This window comes from Halichoerus grypus, chromosome 1 (assembly GCF_964656455.1).
Source record: "Halichoerus grypus chromosome 1, mHalGry1.hap1.1, whole genome shotgun sequence".
In the NCBI taxonomy this organism is placed as follows: Eukaryota; Metazoa; Chordata; class Mammalia; order Carnivora; family Phocidae; genus Halichoerus; species Halichoerus grypus.
In genome coordinates, this window is record NC_135712.1 from 210,664,207 (window position 1) to 210,682,294 (window position 18,088).

An 18,088-nucleotide genomic window follows, 5' to 3' on the forward strand; every position below is an offset into this window, starting at 1 on the left:
AAGCAAGTGATTCTTTCCTGATTTGGCCGAGCCCCCTGTCATCTCGTCTGTCAACAGGAAGGCAAGTTGTTATCTAGAGAGGCAAGTGACTCCGGTTACTTCTGGAGGTCAGTTTCCCACGCCCTCCTGGTTCATAATAACCCTTCGAGGACAGAAGTACACTAATAGGCAAGAACAAGCTGGTAACAGTTGTGAATATTCACAAGGTCTGCAGCTCCACACGGGAAGGCGGGTGGTACGGAGCCGAAAAATCCTCTCTCTGTGGCTTCAGGACACAGTTTAAAACCCTTAAGATCTTTGGGGACCTCTTTTATTTCCCCAACGCTCATTTAAGTTATAAGTACTGGGTGGCGATAATCACACGACTCTCTGCATTTGTCAAAACTCATAGAACTCAGTAAAAAGAGTGAATTTTACTTTATGTAAATGACACCTTATGTTTTTAAAAAGACAATACTCGGGAGGTGCCTGGATGGCTCAGTCGGCTGAGTAGCCGACTCTTGATTTCGGCTCAGGTCATGATCTCAGGGTCCTGGGATGGAGCCCCGTGTCTGGCCCTGTGCTGGGCGTGGAGCCTGCCTAAGATTCTTTCTCTCCCTCTCCCTCCTCCTTGCATGCATGCAGGTGCTCTCTCTCTTTCTCTCTAAAAAACAAAACAAAACAAAAACAAAAAACTAAAAAGACAATACTTGGGAAAAACAAAACATTCATGCAGCATGCAGGCATGTACATTTGTCAAAATACATCCAACTGAACACTTTAGGTGCATTCTATTTAACAAAAATTATACCTCAATAAAATTGATTGTAAAAGACAGTGACCGCCCTATTGTATGCTTTATTTTTTTATTTTATTTTTAAAAAGATTTTATTTACTTATTTGAGGGAGAGAGAGAGAGCGAGAGAGCACGCACGAGCAGGGAGGAGAGGGAGAAGCAGGCTCCGTGCGAGCAGGGAGCCCGATGCAGGACTCGATCCCAGGACTCCAGGATCACGACCTAGCCAAAGGCAGAGGCTTAGCCAGCTAAGCCACCCAGGTGCTCCCCTATTGTACGTTTTAAAGACCTGGCTCTGAAATTTTATTTGATAGCATTTGATGCAAAATTGAGGCCACTAGACCTCAGTGTCACTGATAGAAATCAGGGGGAATGAAAATATATTTTTTTTAAGTTTATTTTTTTTTAGTCATCTCTACACCCAGGGTGGGGCTCGAACTCATGACCCTGAAATCAAGCATGGCATGCTCTTCCGAATGAGCCAGCCAGGCACCCCCAAAATATTTTATTTTCTTCAAAGAGAAAGAAAGGGCATGTAGCCCTTTCCTGCTACTTAACCAAGGGTTTTCAAACTAAGTCCCCAGGGAATCCTAGGGGTTCCACACACGCCCCCTGCTTTTCACCCAACCTGTAGTCAGAGCTGCCCGCTTCTGTGCCCCTCAAAAGTTTTTATCTGAAAAGTTCTGAGACTGAAGGGTTTGAAGGATCAGAGCTCTTAACAAAATGACTCTTGCTGTGTCCCGAACTACCTTGTATCCAAGCTGTGTCTGGGGGTCTTCAAGGAAGGGAGTCTGCGAAATTTATTAATGCCAACCAGGCTCTCTGCCTTCCTGCCCACTGTTTTTTTTCAGTTCCTCAAAGCTGGTGCACGCTGTCCTTCCCCAGGGCCTTGGGACAAGCAGTTCCTTCCACCCAGAATGCCGTCCCTGACTGGTTCTCCTGCTTAACTCTTGCTCACCCCCAGCTTCCGCTCAGCCATCTCTTCCTCCATAAAACTTCCCTGGATTCTTCCACCAAGGGCCACATTCTTCTGCCAGAAGTTCTCCCAGAACTCTGTTCCTCTCCTCTGGGGCAGAGATGACTGGTGGAGTGTGAGGCCAATTGAGCTCTCTCTTGGTGTCTGTCTTCCTCCGACAGACAGGGCAAAGTGCGTGAGGGCTGGGGGGTCCCCTTGCTCCTGTGCATGCTCCACTGCATGCACGGTGCATAGCATTGCATCCGGCACATGGTAAGTGCTCAATAAATATTGCCTACACTTTGGCCCTGTGTACACAGTTGTATTTACATAGGGATTTCACACATACATGTCACTTTCACACACGTCACTGAAATAGAGTATGCGTAAAGAAAATTGTGCAGTTGGAAGTGTATGCTCGAATTTTCACTAGCTTCCCATTTTCCCTCACTCCCCAGGAAAGTTCCATCCTCATCTCCAACAGCATAGATTAGTTGTGCTTTTTTTTTTTTTTTGAGAGAGAGAGAGAGCAGGTGTGTGTGTGTGTGGAGTGGGGAGAGGGGAGGTGCAGAGGGAGAGGGAGAGAGAGAATCCCAAGCAGGCTCCACACCCAGCACGGAGCCAGACACAGGACTTGATCTCAGGGCCCTGAGATCAGGACCTGAGCGAAAATCAAGAGTCGGATGCTCGATCAACTGAGGCACCCAGGCACCCTGCCCTGGTCCTTTTTAATAAATGGATTTGTGCAGTATGTTCTTTTCTTTTCTGCGTCTGGATTCTTTTGCTCACAGTTATGTTTTGTGAGAATCATCCAGACTGTTACATGTAGCTGCAATTCATACATTGTGATCTCTCATTCACACTCATTGCTATTGACCAGGAGTGGACATTTTTTTTTTTTTCTGTAAAAGGCCAGATGGTAGCCGGGTTCACCTTTGCAGGGCATAGTCTCTGTCACTGACCTGGGAAAGCAACCTCAGACCATCTATAAAAAAGTAGGCATGGCTATGCTCTAAGAACACTTTATTTATGGGCACTGGGATTTCAATTTCATGTACTTTTCATATGTCACTGTTAAAATTTTTTTTCCAATGATTTAAAAATGTACAAACTTTTTGGCAGCTCCTCGAAAAGTTAAGCGCAGAATTGTCATATGATCCAGCAATCCCGCTCCTGGATATATACCCAAGGGAACTGAAAGCAGGGACTCAGAGATGCTCAGAGATGCTCATACATTCCAAGGTTTACAGGGGCATGGTTGACAAGAGGTGGAAACAACAAAGCAAGTTGCAACTGACAGATGAATGGATAAACAAAATGTGGTGTGTCCCTACAATGGAATATTTGCCATAAAAAGGAATAAAGTTCTGCCCCATGCCACAACATGGATGAATCTTGCTAAGTGAAAGAAGACAGACACAAAAGGATAAGTATTGTGTGATTCCACTTACTTGAGGTGTGAACAGGCAAAATCATAGAGACAGAAAGTAGATGGTGGGAGCCAGGGGGTCTGGCTAGGGGGGATAGGGAGTTAGTGTTTCGTGGGGACAGAGCTTCAGTTTGGGAAGATGAGAAAGTTCTGGAGATGGTTGGTGGGGATGGTTGCACAACAATGTGAGAGTACTTCATGCCATTGGGCCCCACACTTAAAAAATGGCTAAAATGGGGCACCTGGGTGGCTCAGCCAGTTAAGCGTCTGCCTTCGGCTCAGGTCATGATTGTGGGGTTCCGGGATCGAGCCCTTCATCGGGCTCTGCGCTCAGCGGAAAGTCTGCTTCTCCCTCTGCCCCTCCCCACCCCTTGCTTTCTCTCTCTGTCCGTCCCAAATAAATAAATAAAATCTTTTTAAGAAATGGTTAAAATGATCAGTTTAATGTGAAATGTATTTTGCCACAATTTTAAAAATCTGTTTGTATTAAAAACAAAAACCAAAAAAACCCCCCGAAATGTAAAAACCATTCTTAGCTCATGGGTTGCACAGAAATAGACAGTGGGCCAGATTTGTCCCATGGGCTGCAAGTTTGCCACCGTCTGTTGCAGATTGTTCCACTGAAGGAAAAAAGAAAACATGATTTTATCCATTCTATTGTTGATAGGCATTTGGCTATGAACATGGTATGCAGTTCTCACTGCATATTTATTTATTTTGGGGGTGTTATTTTGTTCATGCTTATGTTCCGCACCCCTGCGTGCAAACTCCTATTTCTTTGCCTGTGCCTGGGACAGGGGCTTCTGGAATCATCCCCCAGGACTACCTCCTGGACCAGTCCCAGCCCGGATGTGAGAAGGGTGGACTCTTGAATGGGGAAACTGTAGCCAGGAAGGGGGTGGGCAGAGCTTCCTGCCTCTGGGCCCCTAGAGTCTGCCCTGGGGGCTTCCTCTTGGTCCCGGATGTGGGAGGGGAGGGCCAGGGAGCCAAGACACTCAGCTAAGACAGGAAGCTCCACATCCAGCAGAAGCCTTAAAGAGGGAGATGTGGCAGAGGCATGAAATCAGTGCCCGAGATTTGGCCTGCTGAGTCCGTCCTGAGGGTAAGCGACAGCTGCCCCTGTTCAGCCCAGAACCCCAGCCCGAGGGGGCCTTGGCAAAGCCGGGACGCCAGCCCCGTTCCCCCCAGGGACCCAGAATTCCATATCCCACCTGCTCTGGAGGCTTGACCCTCCCCAGATGAGAAGGGACTGACCCGGCTGTTGGTTCTGTCTTGCAGCACCTGCCGGATGAAGGCTCTTGCCCTCCTCCTCCTCCTTGTCCTGGGGCTGCTGGTGTTTGGCCAGTCTCTGTGTCCAGTGGATGAAGCCATCAATGAGAAGATCCAGGATGGCACCAGATCCTTAAGTGAGGACCCTCACTTGCAACCTCAGCAGGGGCCTCAGAGGCCCCCTCTAATTCCTGACATGGAGCAGCCATCAATTCAGCCCCAACCAGAACCAAACCTCCCGCCCAAACCCAAGCCAACCCCAGCCCCCATCCAGCTCCATCTTTGGCAGAAGCTCCAAATCCTCCTTCCTCCAAAACACCCATCTCAAGACAGAACCTGGGAGGTGATGAGCTTCCCATCTCATGGCTCTCCACCAGGGCCTGGCCCACCTGGGCCTTCCTCAGAAGAGTTTTCTTGACCCCCTGCCTATCTCCAAACCACCAGGGCCAAGGCCACATGAGAACAGGGGCAGCTTGGTCTCACGGCTTCCTTCCCTCCTCCCTCCCGCAGTTGTTGAGACAATGAGGAACTTTGGCCTGAGCTGCCGGAGCGTCACCTCCAGGGGGGACCTGGCCACCTGCCCCGCAGGTGAGTACCGAAGACCTCTTCCAGGCTCTCGCTTCCGTTCCCAGCACCCAGGAACCCCTCCCCCTAAGTCCAGCCTCTATTTCTTGAGTCAACTTCCCCAGGGTCCTGGTCTGCGGCCCCCGCTCCGGGACAGCTTAGGACACTGGAGTCCAGGCCCCCAGCCGCCCACGCAATCCGGCTCCCATTCATTCCCTGGTGTTGGAGCCCCCAGCTTCCCCCCGGACCCTCAGGCCGGTAGCCTCCCGCCCGGGTCCAGACTCCCTCCGCTCCGGCCCGCAGGCTTCGCCGTCACCGCCTGCACTTGTGGCTCCGCCTGTGGCTCGTGGGACGTGCGCGCCGAGACCACATGCCACTGCCAGTGCGCGGGCATGGACTGGACCGGAGCTCGCTGCTGCCGCTTGCAGACCACCGCCTGAGGTCCCCCGCGTCGCGGGGCGGGCTGGGGGGCGTGGCCAGGCCTCGGAGGGGCGGGGTCAGGCCTCTGACGGGGCGTGGCCAGGCCTCGGAGGGGTGGGGCTGGAAATAAACCCTGAGAAGGTGAGGGTCTGGGCGCGGCGCTGTCTTTTGTGGGGGGTGGGGGACCGAGCTGGCGTCTCCGAAAAGAGCCGGGCACGCAGACGCTGGAGGGAGGCGGTGGCCGGGGCCGCCCGTGACTTTCCTCTGCCCATCCCTCTCCTCCCACGCTGTGCCTCCCCCCCCCAACCCCGTCTCCGAGAACAAGGCCTCTACTTCCTCTGAGGACACTCACACGCAAGGATCATGACCTCCTTCAGGAGGGGAAGTGTTACCTTTAAGGCCACCTTGACGGTCACCCTCGGGTCTCTGGCCTTCCAGGAAATCGCTGGGTCATTCTGCCCCAGCCCCTACAATGAGGCTTCATTCGGGGTCTGGGTCTGGATAGGACAGGGACCCCCGCCCCCCCTCACTCTGCATACACTTCAGGGCCCCAAGCCTCCAGAAGCCCCAGGGTCAAGGTGGACCCCTGGGTCATCTCTCAGCCCAGAGCCCTGAGCCGAGATCCCTCACTCCCCAACCTCATGGAGCTGCCAGCAGGGCACAGGCAAAGCTGGGTCGTGGACAGGAAGGAATCTTCACAGGAGCAAGCTGAGAACTCTTACCTGAGGCCACGAACCGCAAGTTCACGTTTTCACACGTGCAGCGCAGTTTCGAGTAGTTACAACCTGCAATACACAGAGGCACGTACGCCCTCACGGACACTTGAATATGAAAACGCAGGGCAGGGTACTTGTTCGCCCTTTGGTGTATTCCTGGCGCTCAGAAGAGAGCATGCCACATAGTAGGTGCTCAGGAAATGTCTGCTGAATAAATAACCACATACACACGTGGATACACCATCCAGGTGCACACACACACTACATGTACACACACGGTACACAGCCCAGTTACTGTGGTCACACAGGGACACACCATGGCCACAGACACATACATGGGCACAGGGAAGCACCACTGAAACACACAGGCATGGCCATGGAAGGAGGAACATAGACACACAGACGTGTAAACCCTGGACAGAGTCTCTTGCTTCTGACCTCGAGTCCCCATCCCCGCCTGGAAGACATCAGTCCCTGTCTGAATTCTGACCTGAAGACGAGTCACCTGCAACACTTACACAGCTTCCTGGGCGGCACAGATCCAGGTGATTCAGGGTCCAGTTCCCCGGGAACCCTAACCCAGGGGTCTTACAAATCCAGCCCCTGCGAGATGCAGACACAGATTTCAGAACACTTGGTGCCCAGTCTTGAAAGGGACCCCAGACTCAAATGTCCCAGCCCCAGGAGCACACTGGAGAACAGGTGATGGGGTGTGATCCTGGTTTTCAAGATGTTTTGGACTCTCCTGGAGGGAGGCGGTGGCGGGGGGGGGGGGCGCGCCCGTGACTTTCTTCTGCCCATCCCTCTCCTCCCATGTTATGCCCCCATCTCTGCCACCCACCCCCTATGACGGCACAGCCCCCTGTCTGATTCCGGTAGCCATGAGCTGAGATCACAAACTCTCCTCTTGCCCCTGGAGCCCACCCATACCCCAATCCAGAGATTTCCCTCCTAATTCCTCCCTCCTAACCCCACGTGGGTTGGAGGTGGGACCCCATGGGGTTGAGGTGGGACCACTGAGTCAGAAGTGTGTTGAGGAGCAGAGAGGGTGGGTCTAGAACCTTGCCTGTCCCACCCCCTCACTGATGTCCCCAGACTGATTGGAATGCCTGTGTATCTCCAAGTCCCACTCAATTGTCCCCCTATGTCTGGACCCCAAGAAGGTCCTCTTCAGAGTCCTCAATTCCAGCACAGTCATTCTCCTGTCCCAGAGTGCAGACTTGGATAGGCAAGCCCCCTTCTCAAGCCTCCATTTTCTCACTTGCCAACGGCCCAGCCCCCCTGAGGTAGCCAAGAGTCTTCCAGTTGCAAGTGTCGCAAACCCCACTGCAAGTAACTTGAGCAAAAGTAAAAGGAAGTTTCTGGGGGCGCCTGGCTGGCTCAGTCAGTGGGGCATGCAACTCATGATCTCGGGGTGTGAGTTTGAGCCCCATGTTGGGTGTAGAGATGACTTAAAAATAAAATCTTTTAAAAAGAAAAAAAAAAGAGGAAGTTTCTGGATATGTAACTGAGAAGCCCAGGGTTAAAGATCGACTTATTTATTTTAGAGAGAGTGCAGGCGCAGGGGGGTGGGGGGGGGGAGGCGCAGAGGGGGCAGAGGGAGAGGAAGAGAGAGTCTGCACTCAGCACAGAGCCTGATGCAGGGCTCGATCTCACAACTCTGAGATCACGGACCTGAGTCGAAACCAAGAGTCGGACTCTTAACCGACTGCACCGAGAGGCCCAGGGTTAGACTGACAGATTCAGGTTCGGGTGGATCTAGCCCTCAAATGATGTCTCCAGGATCCGACTCCCTCTCAGGTCTGCTTCCTACGCTGGCTTCTCTCTCCAGCAGGTTCTCCCCCATCACAGCTCCAAGCTAACATATTCCCAGTCTGAGAGCCCCAGTGGAGAGAAAAAAAAAAGAGGAAATGCCTTTTTTCCTGGTTAATGCCACAAAAGTCGCAGCCCTGAGTTTCATTGGCTGAATCTGGCTCATGTGCCCACCCCTGTGCCAAATCTTAGACTCTGATTGGGTGGGCCTGGATCATGTACCCACTCTAAACCAATCATTGGTTTATGGTTAGCTGTCCTGGAGACGCATATTCTTTCTTAAAAGAAAATTGAGACTGTTACCCTAAGACATGGGCTGGTCGAGAAGCCTCACAGAGCCCTCTTGAGCCACTGTGATTGCTCGTGGGCCTCCAGTTTCACAACTGCTATTTTGTCCAGAGGGCTGGATGGAGCCTGGTCTTCGCTTCAACCGACCTACAGAAATGTGCAATGCTGTGGCCCCACCCCCTGCACCTGTCCATCACAGCAGAGCCAGCTGCCCATTGGTCCGTCTCCTCTGTGACGGTTACATCAGGAGAGGGTCGAATCTCTCTCAATTGCGGACTTCTTTCTAAAATCAGAGAGGAGTTGGCATCAAAACACTGTTAAAGCAGTCATCCTTGAGCAGACAAGGTCGGCAATAGTTTAGAAAACAGAGCATTATTCTCATCAAACCTTGGGGGACCATTCCAAAGTTATCTCAAATTTAATCACATATTTAAAAGCTAAAACATAGAAAGTCTTTTTAAAGGGCGCCTGGGTGGCTCAGTCAGTTAAGTGTCTGCCTTCAGCTCAGGTCATGATCCCAGGGTCCTGGGACCCAGCCTGGCAGGGGATCCCCACTGAGCAGGAACCCTGTTTCTTCTCCCTCTGCCACTCCCCCCCCATCGTCTCTCGCTTATGCTCTATCTCTCTGTCAAATAAATAAATAAAATCTTTTTTAAAAAGTCTTTTTAATTATCTTTTACTTACTTTTTCCAAAGGGAGAGAACCATAATGGTCTAGACCAGCGCTGTCCAATATGACAGCCACCAAACACTTGAAATGTCCCGTGAGTGTAAATCACGTTTGATTTTTGAAGATTTAGTACCAAAAAAAAGTAATATATCTCAATTTTTTAGTATCATCTACATGCTGAAGTGATAATTTTGAGGGTATATTATGTTAAATAAGATGCATTATTAAAATTAATTTAGCCTGTCTCTTTTTGTCTTTTGAACGTGGTTGCTAGAAAATTTTAAATTAAAGATGTGGTTTACATTATATTTCTACCAGAAGGCACTGTTCTAAACTTAAAGAGAGAATTCCCTACAAACTTTGTCTCGTTTTTATCTCCAGTTTTCAAGGTCACAGACACAAAGAGAGCTTGAAGACATCTAGACAAAGAGCAGACATGTGAATGCATGAATATGGATATTTCTCTGGGGCAAACACGTGTAGAAGCCTGCCAATGGGCAAGCCATGTGAATATGTGAGCAGATGTATCACGGTTTTCGGGAGTGTGCATGAGTGTGGGTAGGTGAGCAGATGCGTGGGTGAGAGTGTTTCCAAGTGTTTCTCTGTCTGGGGACCCAGGGAGAGGGGACACCATGTCCAGCGTTAGGTCAAGGCGTGCATCTGGCTCTGTCTCAGATATGGGTGGAGCTCAAGTGGTTGGTCCCCTTGCCTCACATCCGTTCCTTTCCTCCACGGGGCCTTGAAGAAGTAGAATTTCTTGGGGTGGAGCTGAGGGGTAGGACTGGGGCAGGGGGTAGGAAGATGTGGGAGACCTAGGAATCCTGCCTCCAAGCCCAGATACCTCAAACCTAAAGGGTGGGAGTCCCAGGGGTCTAGATTCTCTCCTGAGAGGGGCAGGGGACAATGTTCATTTGGGTAGACACATACATAGCTTGTGTCCTTTTGTGTCCGTTTGTGACCATCCTTTAGAGTTTTTAAAATTTAATTATATTGAGTATAACTGACTTACAACACTGTGTAGGTTAGAGGTACACAGGTGTGGATTTGATACATTTGTATATTGCAACATGATGACCACCATAGAATTAGCCAACAGTTCTGTTGCTGGTTCCTGATCATGCTGTTTCCTGTCTCTGGGTCTATGGGCTTCTCTGCTTGGCCCTCCATGAGACCTCTGGTCTCCTAAGACCCTCTTGATCTGGGGGAGGGGGGGGGCGGTGAGGATGCCCCAGGGCTGGAGGGTCCCGGGTCACTGAAAAGAGGAGACTGACCTCTCCTCCCCCTACCCCCAACCCAGAGATTTCCTCATTTGCCATGACACCTTCCGGTGGGTGGGGATGTGTGTGGGCAAACTGGCAGACTGGGAACCATGGAGTCTGAGGAAATCTACACGAAGCAGGAGGTCAAGATGCAGACAGCAGCTTTCAAAGACAAGAAACAGAGGGCCCCAGCCGATAAGGAAGGTCAGGCACCTCGGGGTGGGGAGGGGAGAGGTCAGCTGGGAGAGATTGGGATGGGAGAGATAAGGGGCTGAAAGTGGGGTCACAGGGCTCCTTCCCCTACCCCAAAATGTATGTGTGCATGTGTATCCCCCAAACGCTCACGCACGCCCTCTCCACCTAACCAAGAAGCAGATCTTGTTTTCCCCATTCCTTATCTTTTATCCCCAGAAATTTGTTGTGTGCTGGGGTTTGGTGAGCCAAGATCTCTGAGCCCCCTTCCTACCCCCACCGCCGCCCCAGAGCTCCAGGCAGGTTTCCACTCTCATTGACCCACCCACAGGTGCAGATAACCCTGACTATGAGAATATCACCTTGACCTTCAGAAACCAGGACAAGCTGAAGGGCAGCCATTCACCCCTCAAGAATCAGGGCAAGCAGCCATCCGCCAGCGCACACTGCACAGCCTTGGGAGGGGCCCATGGTAGGGCATCACGGGAACCAGGAGCACCATATGGAGGTCGGGGGTCAGTGGTGTGGGGCGTGGTGTCATCAGGGCTTGTGTGTTACAGTCGGTGGGGGGGGGTTAGTTTCACAGGTGGGGTTGATGATTCGGTGGTGCTGGTGTTGGTGGAAGTGTTGGTGAAAGTTTGGGTGATGGTGATGGTGGAGAGGTGACCATGTAGTGGATCAGGAAGGAACCACCTAGACAGCGCCGATGACGGTGCTGATGAGACCTGTTGCTGGGGACAATGCTGACAATGGTAGGCACTGATGTTGATGGGTGTTGGTGACAGCTACTGTTGACGTTGTGAGTGCTGGCAAAGGGGATGGTAAGGGCAGCATGATGATGACAGCATTAGGGACAACTGCTGGTGGCTCTGGTCAGTGGGCATGTTGGTGGTCACAGTGGCTATGGTATTGGGAAGAGCAGGTGCAGGTGACAGAGTTTCTGATGATGTTAGAGTCAGTACTGATGGTTTGGGTGGTGGTGTTGGGCCCTGGAGGTCACCTGTCTTGCCTCTACCCCAGTCCCAACCCTGTCTAGGCCACCCTCAGAATCTGCCCAGGTTCCCCGTTGTCTGCACAGAGCCCTCATGATCCTGTACATCCTCCTCGCCCTGTCCTGCATCATCCTCTTGGCCTTGGTCTTGGCAAAGAGTGAGTAGGGTTTTTCGTTTCAGGGTTTTTGTTGTTGTTGTTGTTTTGTTTTTTGTTTTTTTGGTGGGGGGCTGGGGCAGTGTGGAGGGGGTCCTCAGGAGGTGCGCGGCCCAGTGTTTCCACCCTGTCTCCCTTCTCCCTCGTTCCTCTCCCTTCCCCCACCCTTGTTCCCAGGCCTACAGAACTGGGGGCACCTCAAGGCTTTTCCTGCCTCCCCTGCCCCTCCTCCTGAACAGATTCTGAGATGTCCCAGGAGTTGCTGGTCTTGAAAAGGGAGCTCTGGAACGGTGAGGGTGGGACCTGGGGGAGGCCCAAGGGGTCGGGGTGGGGGTAAGGAGAGCAGCAGTGATACAGACATGCCCACTTCATGCCTCAGTCTCCGAATCGGTGCGAGAGTGTCAGGAGGAACAGAATCAGGGCTGGAGCTCCGTCCGGCGGCTCATCATGGAGGCCAAGCAGGGCATTAACGTGGTCAAGAGAGATGTCCAGTCCGAGAGTGATAAAATGACGACGTTATTAAGAGGTGCCGTTGCAGACCTTCACTGGGTGGAATTCATCTCATGCTGGGTGCTGGGGAATTGGGGGGAGGGGACAGCAGGGGTCCCATTCTCCCAGCGCACAGGGGGGTTTGGAGGCATGATGGATGTCACCCTCTGAGTCACTCAGGGGATATTTAAATGCTGCTGGGAACACCAAGTACACGGGCTCCGCAGCACCCCAGGCTGGGGGTTGGGCAGGGAGGAGGCTTCCAATAAACATGGGGGCCTTGTGTGAGACCCCACACCAGATTTCTCCTGTCCTCCTGCCCCCAGACATGAACCAGGTCAAGAACAAGTTACAGGAAATCTCCAAGGCACTGGAGACGAAGCCAAGCTCATGTAAGTTGGGACTGGGGAGGTGGATGAGGTGGGAGCCACAGACGTGGCCCCAGTTTCCCTCCTGGGGGAGGGATCTGCCTGACCTTGGGTCTCCATCCTACCCAGAAACCTCAACAAATGAGAAGACATCGAAGACGCAGCTGCACCTCCCAGTGAAGCTGGCCACATGTGTGATCATGGTGTGTTGTGAGCATGATGCATGACACAGTGGGTGGCTGTGTCAGCAAGGACCCCAAAAGTGTGTCAGTGTGAGTGTGGGTGTGGGCAACACGGGTAGCACTGTGAGTGCGCGTGAGTGTCCTGCGGTACGTTGTGTATAAGTGTGTCACGGTGGCGCTGTGCGTGGGGCACCCCGTGTATCACTATAATTGTGGCTGTTGCAGTGTGTGCCCTGTGCCGATGTGAGTGTGACTGATTATGCAACCGAGGGGGTTCGGAGCGTGTACCCATGTATGTTCCTTTGTTTCTGCACTCACGGTTTGTGATTTGTGACGATAAAGGCCTATGCAAAAGAATGTGGCTTTTAGATCTCATACTGGGAGCACCTGGGGGGCTCTGGGGACCTGGTGGGGGAGGGTCTGGCAAATGTTGGGAGATGGGGAAAGGCACACAGTGAGCCCATGGACATGATACCAGGAGCCCTGGGACACGAGGTTGTGTGGGAATGAATGCCCCGAGTTGGTCTTTGTGTGTCCATGAACGTGTACCCAGGGAGTAACCCAGTCTCCGTGCCCAAGAGTGTGTGCCTGAGATGGACGGTGTCTCCCTGTGTGCAGGTGGGCCCACAGATATGTCTGAGCCCTTAAGCAGGTACCCTGGGGCGTAACTGTGCTCCTGAGTGTATATGCCCACTGAGCGTGCGGCCGTGAGTGCACATGCCCCTAAGTGCCCTAGGCCCCTGGTTCATGGATGCATGTCCCCACCTTTTTTTTTTTAAGATTTTATATATTTTTTGACAGAGAGAGAGACAGTGAGAGAGGGAACACAAGCAGGGAGAGTGGGAGGGGGAGAAGCAGGCTTCCTGCCGAGCAGGGAGCCCGATGCGGGGCTCGATCCCAGGACCCTGGGATCATGACCTGAGCCGAAGGCAGACGCTTAACGACTGAGCCACCCAGGCGCCCCAGATGCATGTCCCTTAAGAGAACATGTACCTGAGTAAACGCACGTGTCCCTAAGACAAGACAATGTGTGTTTAAGGCACAGGTGTGCCTCCAGGACAAACAGACATGTGTGCCCCTCACACAGACACGTGGGCCCATCCTCAAATGTTTGCCCCCGACTGGTGACCATCCGCGCTACCGTTTGCCTGAGAGCGAGCCAACCCAAGCGAGCCCGGCCCCCGGCCCCAGGGCCACACCCCTCTCCCCAGGGCCACACCCCTCTTTCGGGCGCCCGGGACACGCGCGCCCCCTGGCGGCCGCTCTCTGGAATCTCCGCCAGCGCGCGCGCCCCGCCCACGAGCCCGTACCGCCGCAGCGCCTGCGCACTCACGGCCTTTTACGGCGCCGTAAAGCAACTCGGCCAAACCGACGGCCGTAGTACGCTGGTGAGACCCCACCCGCCCGCGACCCCTATCCGCGCCGGGTCTTGCCCGCTCCGGGACCCCCAGCCTCCCGCGCGCCTGGGGATCCTGGGCTGCGGTCTCGGCGTCCGCGATCCCGGGTCCGTCCGCTTCGGCCCACGCAAAGGGCCCGTGAGGAGGGTGGGTCCCTCGGGTCCCTCCCCGGCCCCTCTGTCGGGTCCACGCTGGCTCGGGGGTCTCGGGGCTCCGGCCTTTCCGCGGCTTAGCTTACTGGCTCCCATCGCAGCCCGGTGTGTGTGGGGGGCAACACTCCCCCTCCCATCTCGCGCGCTGGGCCCTCCCCGTGTAGACGGATGCGCACCTGGGCGGCGTCTTGGAGCCCCTGGACTCCCCCCCGCGCTGGTCTTCCCATTCCCCACGCAGATCTCGTTGGGGGCAGCCCCAGCATCCCCAGACCCCTCCGGCCTCTTACCCCTTCCTGCTCAGTGGGAACGGGGTTCTCAGCTCCTTCTCCCGACTCCACCCTTGGCAGCGGCTTCACACAAGCGTGGGCGAGGGTCGGCGGGGGGGAAGAGAGGGGCACTCCCATCCGCTCCTTCCCACCGTCACCGCAGGTCAGCGTCGTGGCGGTCTCAGTGCTTGGTGCACTAGGATGGGAGGATCACAGCGCCCCTCCTGGCCCCCCCAAACCCCGGGTCTCACAGTCCGCCTCCTCCACTTTATCTCCCACTGTCCCGCTACCTTTCTGGAGGGCACGGAGGTGGAGGGGTTCCCAACGCCTTCTCTGCGGCCGCCTCCAGTCTTCCTTACAAACGAAGGCCCATCCGCATCTTCAAGGAGGCGTGCTTCGTGCGTGCCAGATGGGCGCTGTCAGAGCCCTTTCCTCCTGGCTTGTCCCGTGTCTGTCGTCTGTCCGTCCCCCACGCCCCACACCCTCCAGGCTGTTGCTCTTGACACGCCCCACTCCCCTCTCTGGTTTCTTTGGCTTTCCGCAGGGGAGAGGCGGGCAAATTCTCTTCATTTGCAGGAAGTCAGCGCTGTCGCTTCTGGAGGCTTGCGGGGGACGGTGCCCGAGAGACCTCTGACGGCCCCCCCATCCCTGCCCCCTCCCCCATGCACTAGTTCTCTAGTTGCTCCCACAGGTGGCAGAGGGGGCACGAAGGTGCTTTTCACGTGGGAGCGGTCACCTGGAACTCGAAGGTTGGGATGGTTTCTGGTCCCGCCTTCTGGTCTCCCTCTCGTGTCCTCTAACCCCCCGCCCCCAACCCTCTCCCCGCCAAAGGGGTAAAGCTACTTTCCCCATTTCCGTTTACTGGAGGAGGCGTGCTTTACGTGCAGGTGGATGCCCCCTTTCCTTCCTTTCCTTCCTCTCTTCTCTTCCTACATGGGAGGTCAGCAGCGGACGACACACAACGGGTGGAGGGGGGCAGTGCTCCTCCACGATCTCCGTCCCCTGACACGCGGTTCCTTGGGTCCCAGCAGGGCGGCGGCAGCATGGAGGCGCGCTTCACGCGCGGGAAGTCGGCGCTGCTGGAGCGCGCGCTGGCGCGGCCCCGCACCGAGGTGAGCCTGAGCGCCTTCGCGCTGCTCTTCTCCGAGCTGGTGCAGCACTGCCAGAGCCGGGTCTTCTCGGTGGCCGAGCTGCAGGCGCGCCTGGCCGCCCTGGGCCGCCAGGTGGGCGCGCGCGTTCTCGACGCGCTGGTGGCTCGCGAAAAGGGTGCCCGGCGCGAAACCAAGGTGCTGGGTGCCCTGCTCTTCGTCAAGGGCGCGGTGTGGAAGGCGCTGTTCGGCAAGGAGGCCGACAAGCTGGAGCAGGCCAACGATGACGCCCGCACCTTCTACATCATAGAGCGGGAGCCGCTCATCAACACCTACATCTCGGTGCCCAAGGAGAACAGCACACTGAACTGCGCCAGCTTCACCGCGGGCATCGTGGAGGCCGTGCTCACACACAGCGGCTTCCCCGCCAAGGTCACGGCGCACTGGCACAAGGGCACCACGCTCATGATCAAGTTTGAGGAGGCGGTCATAGCCCGAGACCGGGCCCTGGAGGGCCGCTGACCCCCGCGGGAGATAAAGAATGCAGAGAGTCGCCCCCTTCCCAAGTGTGTCTTGTGTCTTGTGTGGGGGGCCTCACAGATCCACCCGACGCCTCGACCCAGGTGCCTGCCTCAGGCTGGTGAGGGAGGCCAAGACCCAAGCATGTTTATAATACAGTGGCGAGGTGGGGGTGGGCCAGGTTCCCCCAGCCAGCCCGCGCTTACAGATGGGGCTGGGCGGGAGGCCGGGGGCAGTGTGGGGGGCAGTCTGCAGGAGTTGCGGTGTTGGCTGGAGGTGGGAGAATGCTGCTACTCTCTGGAATCACAATTAGAGGCCAGGGTGGAGAGCTGGGGGTGGGGGGCATCAGGCTAAGAGAGCCTCATTTAGACCAGAGGCTGGCTTTTTTCTGTAAAGTCCCAGATAGTCGTTTCTGCCTAACACTCTCTGTCCAGCTACCCTGCGGTGTAGACAGCAGTAGGCCAAGGAGTGGGTGTGGCTGTGTGCCTAGAAAGCAGGCAGAGGGTGGTGGCTGACGCCTGCGTTAGACCCTTGCTGCTCAAAGTGCATCCCACCATGGGAGCATCTGCATGTCCTGGGAGCTGGTCAAAGTGCAGACCCTCAGGCCCACCTCATGCCTGCCAGCTGCGGGTCTGCATCTTAGCAAGATCCCCAGGGGAGTCCTGTGTATCTTATTTTGAGAAGCAGTGCTCTAGGACACAGAGTAGGTTGCAACTGGGGTGGCTGGACCCCACCCCCAGAGTTTCAGATTCTGCAGACCTGGGCCGGCTGAGGATTTGCATTTCTAACAAGTTCCCAGGAACTGCTTATGCTCCAGGGGCCACACTTGGAGAGAACTCTGCCTCCAGAGACCTGGGGAAATGGGTGGGCTCACTTCAGAATCATCTGGGTGCCTGCAATATTTTGAAGGTGATATCGATGATCTATGAACACATTTATGTTCCTTGCTTATTTATTTTTAAATTTTTATTTTTTAAAAGATTTTATATTTATTAGAGAGAGAGCTTGCGCACGAGCACGATTAGGGGCAGAGGGAGAGGGAGAAGCAGACTCCCCACTGAGCGGGGAGCCCAACGTGGGGCTTGATCCCAGGACCAGAGATCATGACCTGAGCCAAAGGCAGATCTTTGACTGAGCCACCCAGGCGCCTCTATTTTATTTTTTTTAATTTTTATTAAGATTTATTTGAGAGAACGCATGAGTGCACAAGCAGGGGGAGCAGCAGGCCGAGGGAGAAGCAAGCTCCCCGCTAAGCAGGGAGCCCCATGAGGGGCTCGATCCCGGGACCCCGGGATGATGACCTGAACCGAAGGCAGACGCTTAACTGACTGAGCCACCCAGGCGTCCCTTTATTTTATTTTTAAAGATTTTATTTTTAAGTAATCACCCAACAGGGGGCTCAAACTCAACAACCCTGATCAGGATTAAGAGCCGGCATGCTCTACCGACCCAGCCAGCCAGGTGCTCTTGTGTGTTTCTTGTTTAAAAAGTAAAATCTGGGGGTGCCTGGGTGGCTTGGTCATTAAGCGTCTGCCTTTGGCTCAGGTCAGGATCCCAGGGTCCTGGGATCGAGCCCCGCGTCAGGCTCCCCGCTCAGCGGGAAGCCTGCTTCTCCCTCTCCCACTCCTCCTGCTTGTGTTCCCTCTCTCACTGTGTCTCTCTCTGTCAAATAAATAAATAAAATCTTAGAAAAATAAAAATAAAAAGTAAAATCTGACCCTTAAGGCAGCCGCTCCTTTCCCTTTGGCCCACCGCCCTCCCTGAGTTCCTGGTCACTCCTCCTCCCCAAGGTAAATCCTGCCAGATTTTTTTTTGGTGGGGAGGGGACTTGTTCAAATTTTCCTTTCTTCCTTCTCCCAGACTTGAATTTCTTTTTTCTTTAAAAAAAATTTTTTTTTTTAAAGATTTTGTTTATTTATTTGACAGACACAGCGAGAGAGGGAACACAAGCAGGGGGAGCGGGAGAGGGAAAAGCAGGCTTCCTGCCGAGCGGGGAGCCCGATGCGGGGCTCGATCCAAGGCAGACGCTTAACGACTGAGCCACCCAGGCCCCCCCTCCCAGACTTGAATTTCAAGTCTGATGTGAAAGAGAACTTCAGGTGCCCTCGGCTGGGTCCCCTCACAGTTTACGGA

General features: G+C 54.3%; 3 protein-coding genes and 1 long non-coding RNA gene across 19 annotated transcripts; 3 read left to right on the forward strand and 1 right to left on the reverse strand.

The window, feature by feature from the left end:
* Nucleotides 1-394: 394 nt before the first annotated feature.
* On the reverse strand, nt 395-14,926 carry LOC118518925 (uncharacterized). Of its 11 annotated transcripts, XR_004908920.2 has the most exons (6): nt 14,370-14,926; nt 8,415-8,511; nt 6,647-6,731; nt 6,135-6,197; nt 4,371-5,879; nt 3,573-3,779 (listed from the first exon to the last, which is right to left on the reverse strand). It is a non-coding gene; the product is annotated as an uncharacterized LOC118518925 (long non-coding RNA). The 11 variants fall into 11 exon arrangements; XR_013441678.1 differs by having other exon boundaries at nt 6,135-8,511; nt 14,370-14,544; nt 14,639-14,926; XR_004908918.2 differs by having other exon boundaries at nt 6,135-6,731.
* On the forward strand, nt 4,444-5,557 carry RETN (resistin). Its single transcript, XM_036065991.2, has 3 exons — nt 4,444-4,565; nt 4,939-5,016; nt 5,296-5,557. Exons 1-3 carry the CDS (start codon nt 4,448-4,450, stop codon nt 5,430-5,432), a joined length of 333 nt encoding a protein of 110 aa, XP_035921884.1. The 5' UTR covers nt 4,444-4,447; the 3' UTR covers nt 5,433-5,557.
* MCEMP1 (mast cell expressed membrane protein 1) lies at nt 9,943-12,890 on the forward strand. 2 transcript variants are annotated; one of them, XM_036065981.2, is made up of 7 exons: nt 9,943-10,360; nt 10,680-10,820; nt 11,369-11,497; nt 11,734-11,784; nt 11,874-12,020; nt 12,310-12,375; nt 12,481-12,890. In XM_036065981.2, coding segments are annotated over exons 1-7 (630 nt in total). In that variant the 5' UTR covers nt 9,943-10,266; the 3' UTR covers nt 12,483-12,890. The 2 variants fall into 2 exon arrangements, with proteins under 2 accessions (XP_035921874.2, XP_035921877.1); XM_036065984.2 differs by lacking the exons at nt 9,943-10,360; nt 10,680-10,820 and adding an exon at nt 10,933-11,100.
* TRAPPC5 (trafficking protein particle complex subunit 5) lies at nt 13,823-15,997 on the forward strand. Of its 5 annotated transcripts, none has more exons than XM_036065985.2 (2): nt 13,823-13,921; nt 15,380-15,997. In XM_036065985.2, exon 2 carries the CDS (start codon nt 15,392-15,394, stop codon nt 15,956-15,958), a length of 567 nt encoding a protein of 188 aa, XP_035921878.1. In that variant the 5' UTR covers nt 13,823-13,921; nt 15,380-15,391; the 3' UTR covers nt 15,959-15,997. The 5 variants fall into 5 exon arrangements, with proteins under 5 accessions (XP_035921878.1, XP_035921879.1, XP_035921883.1 ...); XM_036065986.2 differs by having other exon boundaries at nt 13,830-13,921; nt 15,377-15,997; XM_036065990.2 differs by lacking the exon at nt 13,823-13,921 and adding an exon at nt 13,955-14,077.
* The last annotated feature ends 2,091 nt before the right edge of the window (nt 15,998-18,088 follow it).

Coding starts and splice junctions, on each gene's coding strand:
- RETN (XM_036065991.2), top strand. CDS start 4,448: ATGAAGGCTCTTGCCCTCCTCCTCCTCCTTGTCCTGGGGCTGCTGGTG. Junction 4,566..4,938: donor GGATGGCACCAGATCCTTAA/GTGAGGACCCTC, acceptor TCCCTCCCGCAG/TTGTTGAGACAATGAGGAAC. Junction 5,017..5,295: donor CCTGGCCACCTGCCCCGCAG/GTGAGTACCGAA, acceptor TCCGGCCCGCAG/GCTTCGCCGTCACCGCCTGC.
- MCEMP1 (XM_036065981.2), top strand. CDS start 10,267: ATGGAGTCTGAGGAAATCTACACGAAGCAGGAGGTCAAGATGCAGACA. Junction 10,361..10,679: donor GGCCCCAGCCGATAAGGAAG/GTCAGGCACCTC, acceptor ACCCACCCACAG/GTGCAGATAACCCTGACTAT. Junction 11,785..11,873: donor GAAAAGGGAGCTCTGGAACG/GTGAGGGTGGGA, acceptor TTCATGCCTCAG/TCTCCGAATCGGTGCGAGAG.
- TRAPPC5 (XM_036065985.2), top strand. CDS start 15,392: ATGGAGGCGCGCTTCACGCGCGGGAAGTCGGCGCTGCTGGAGCGCGCG.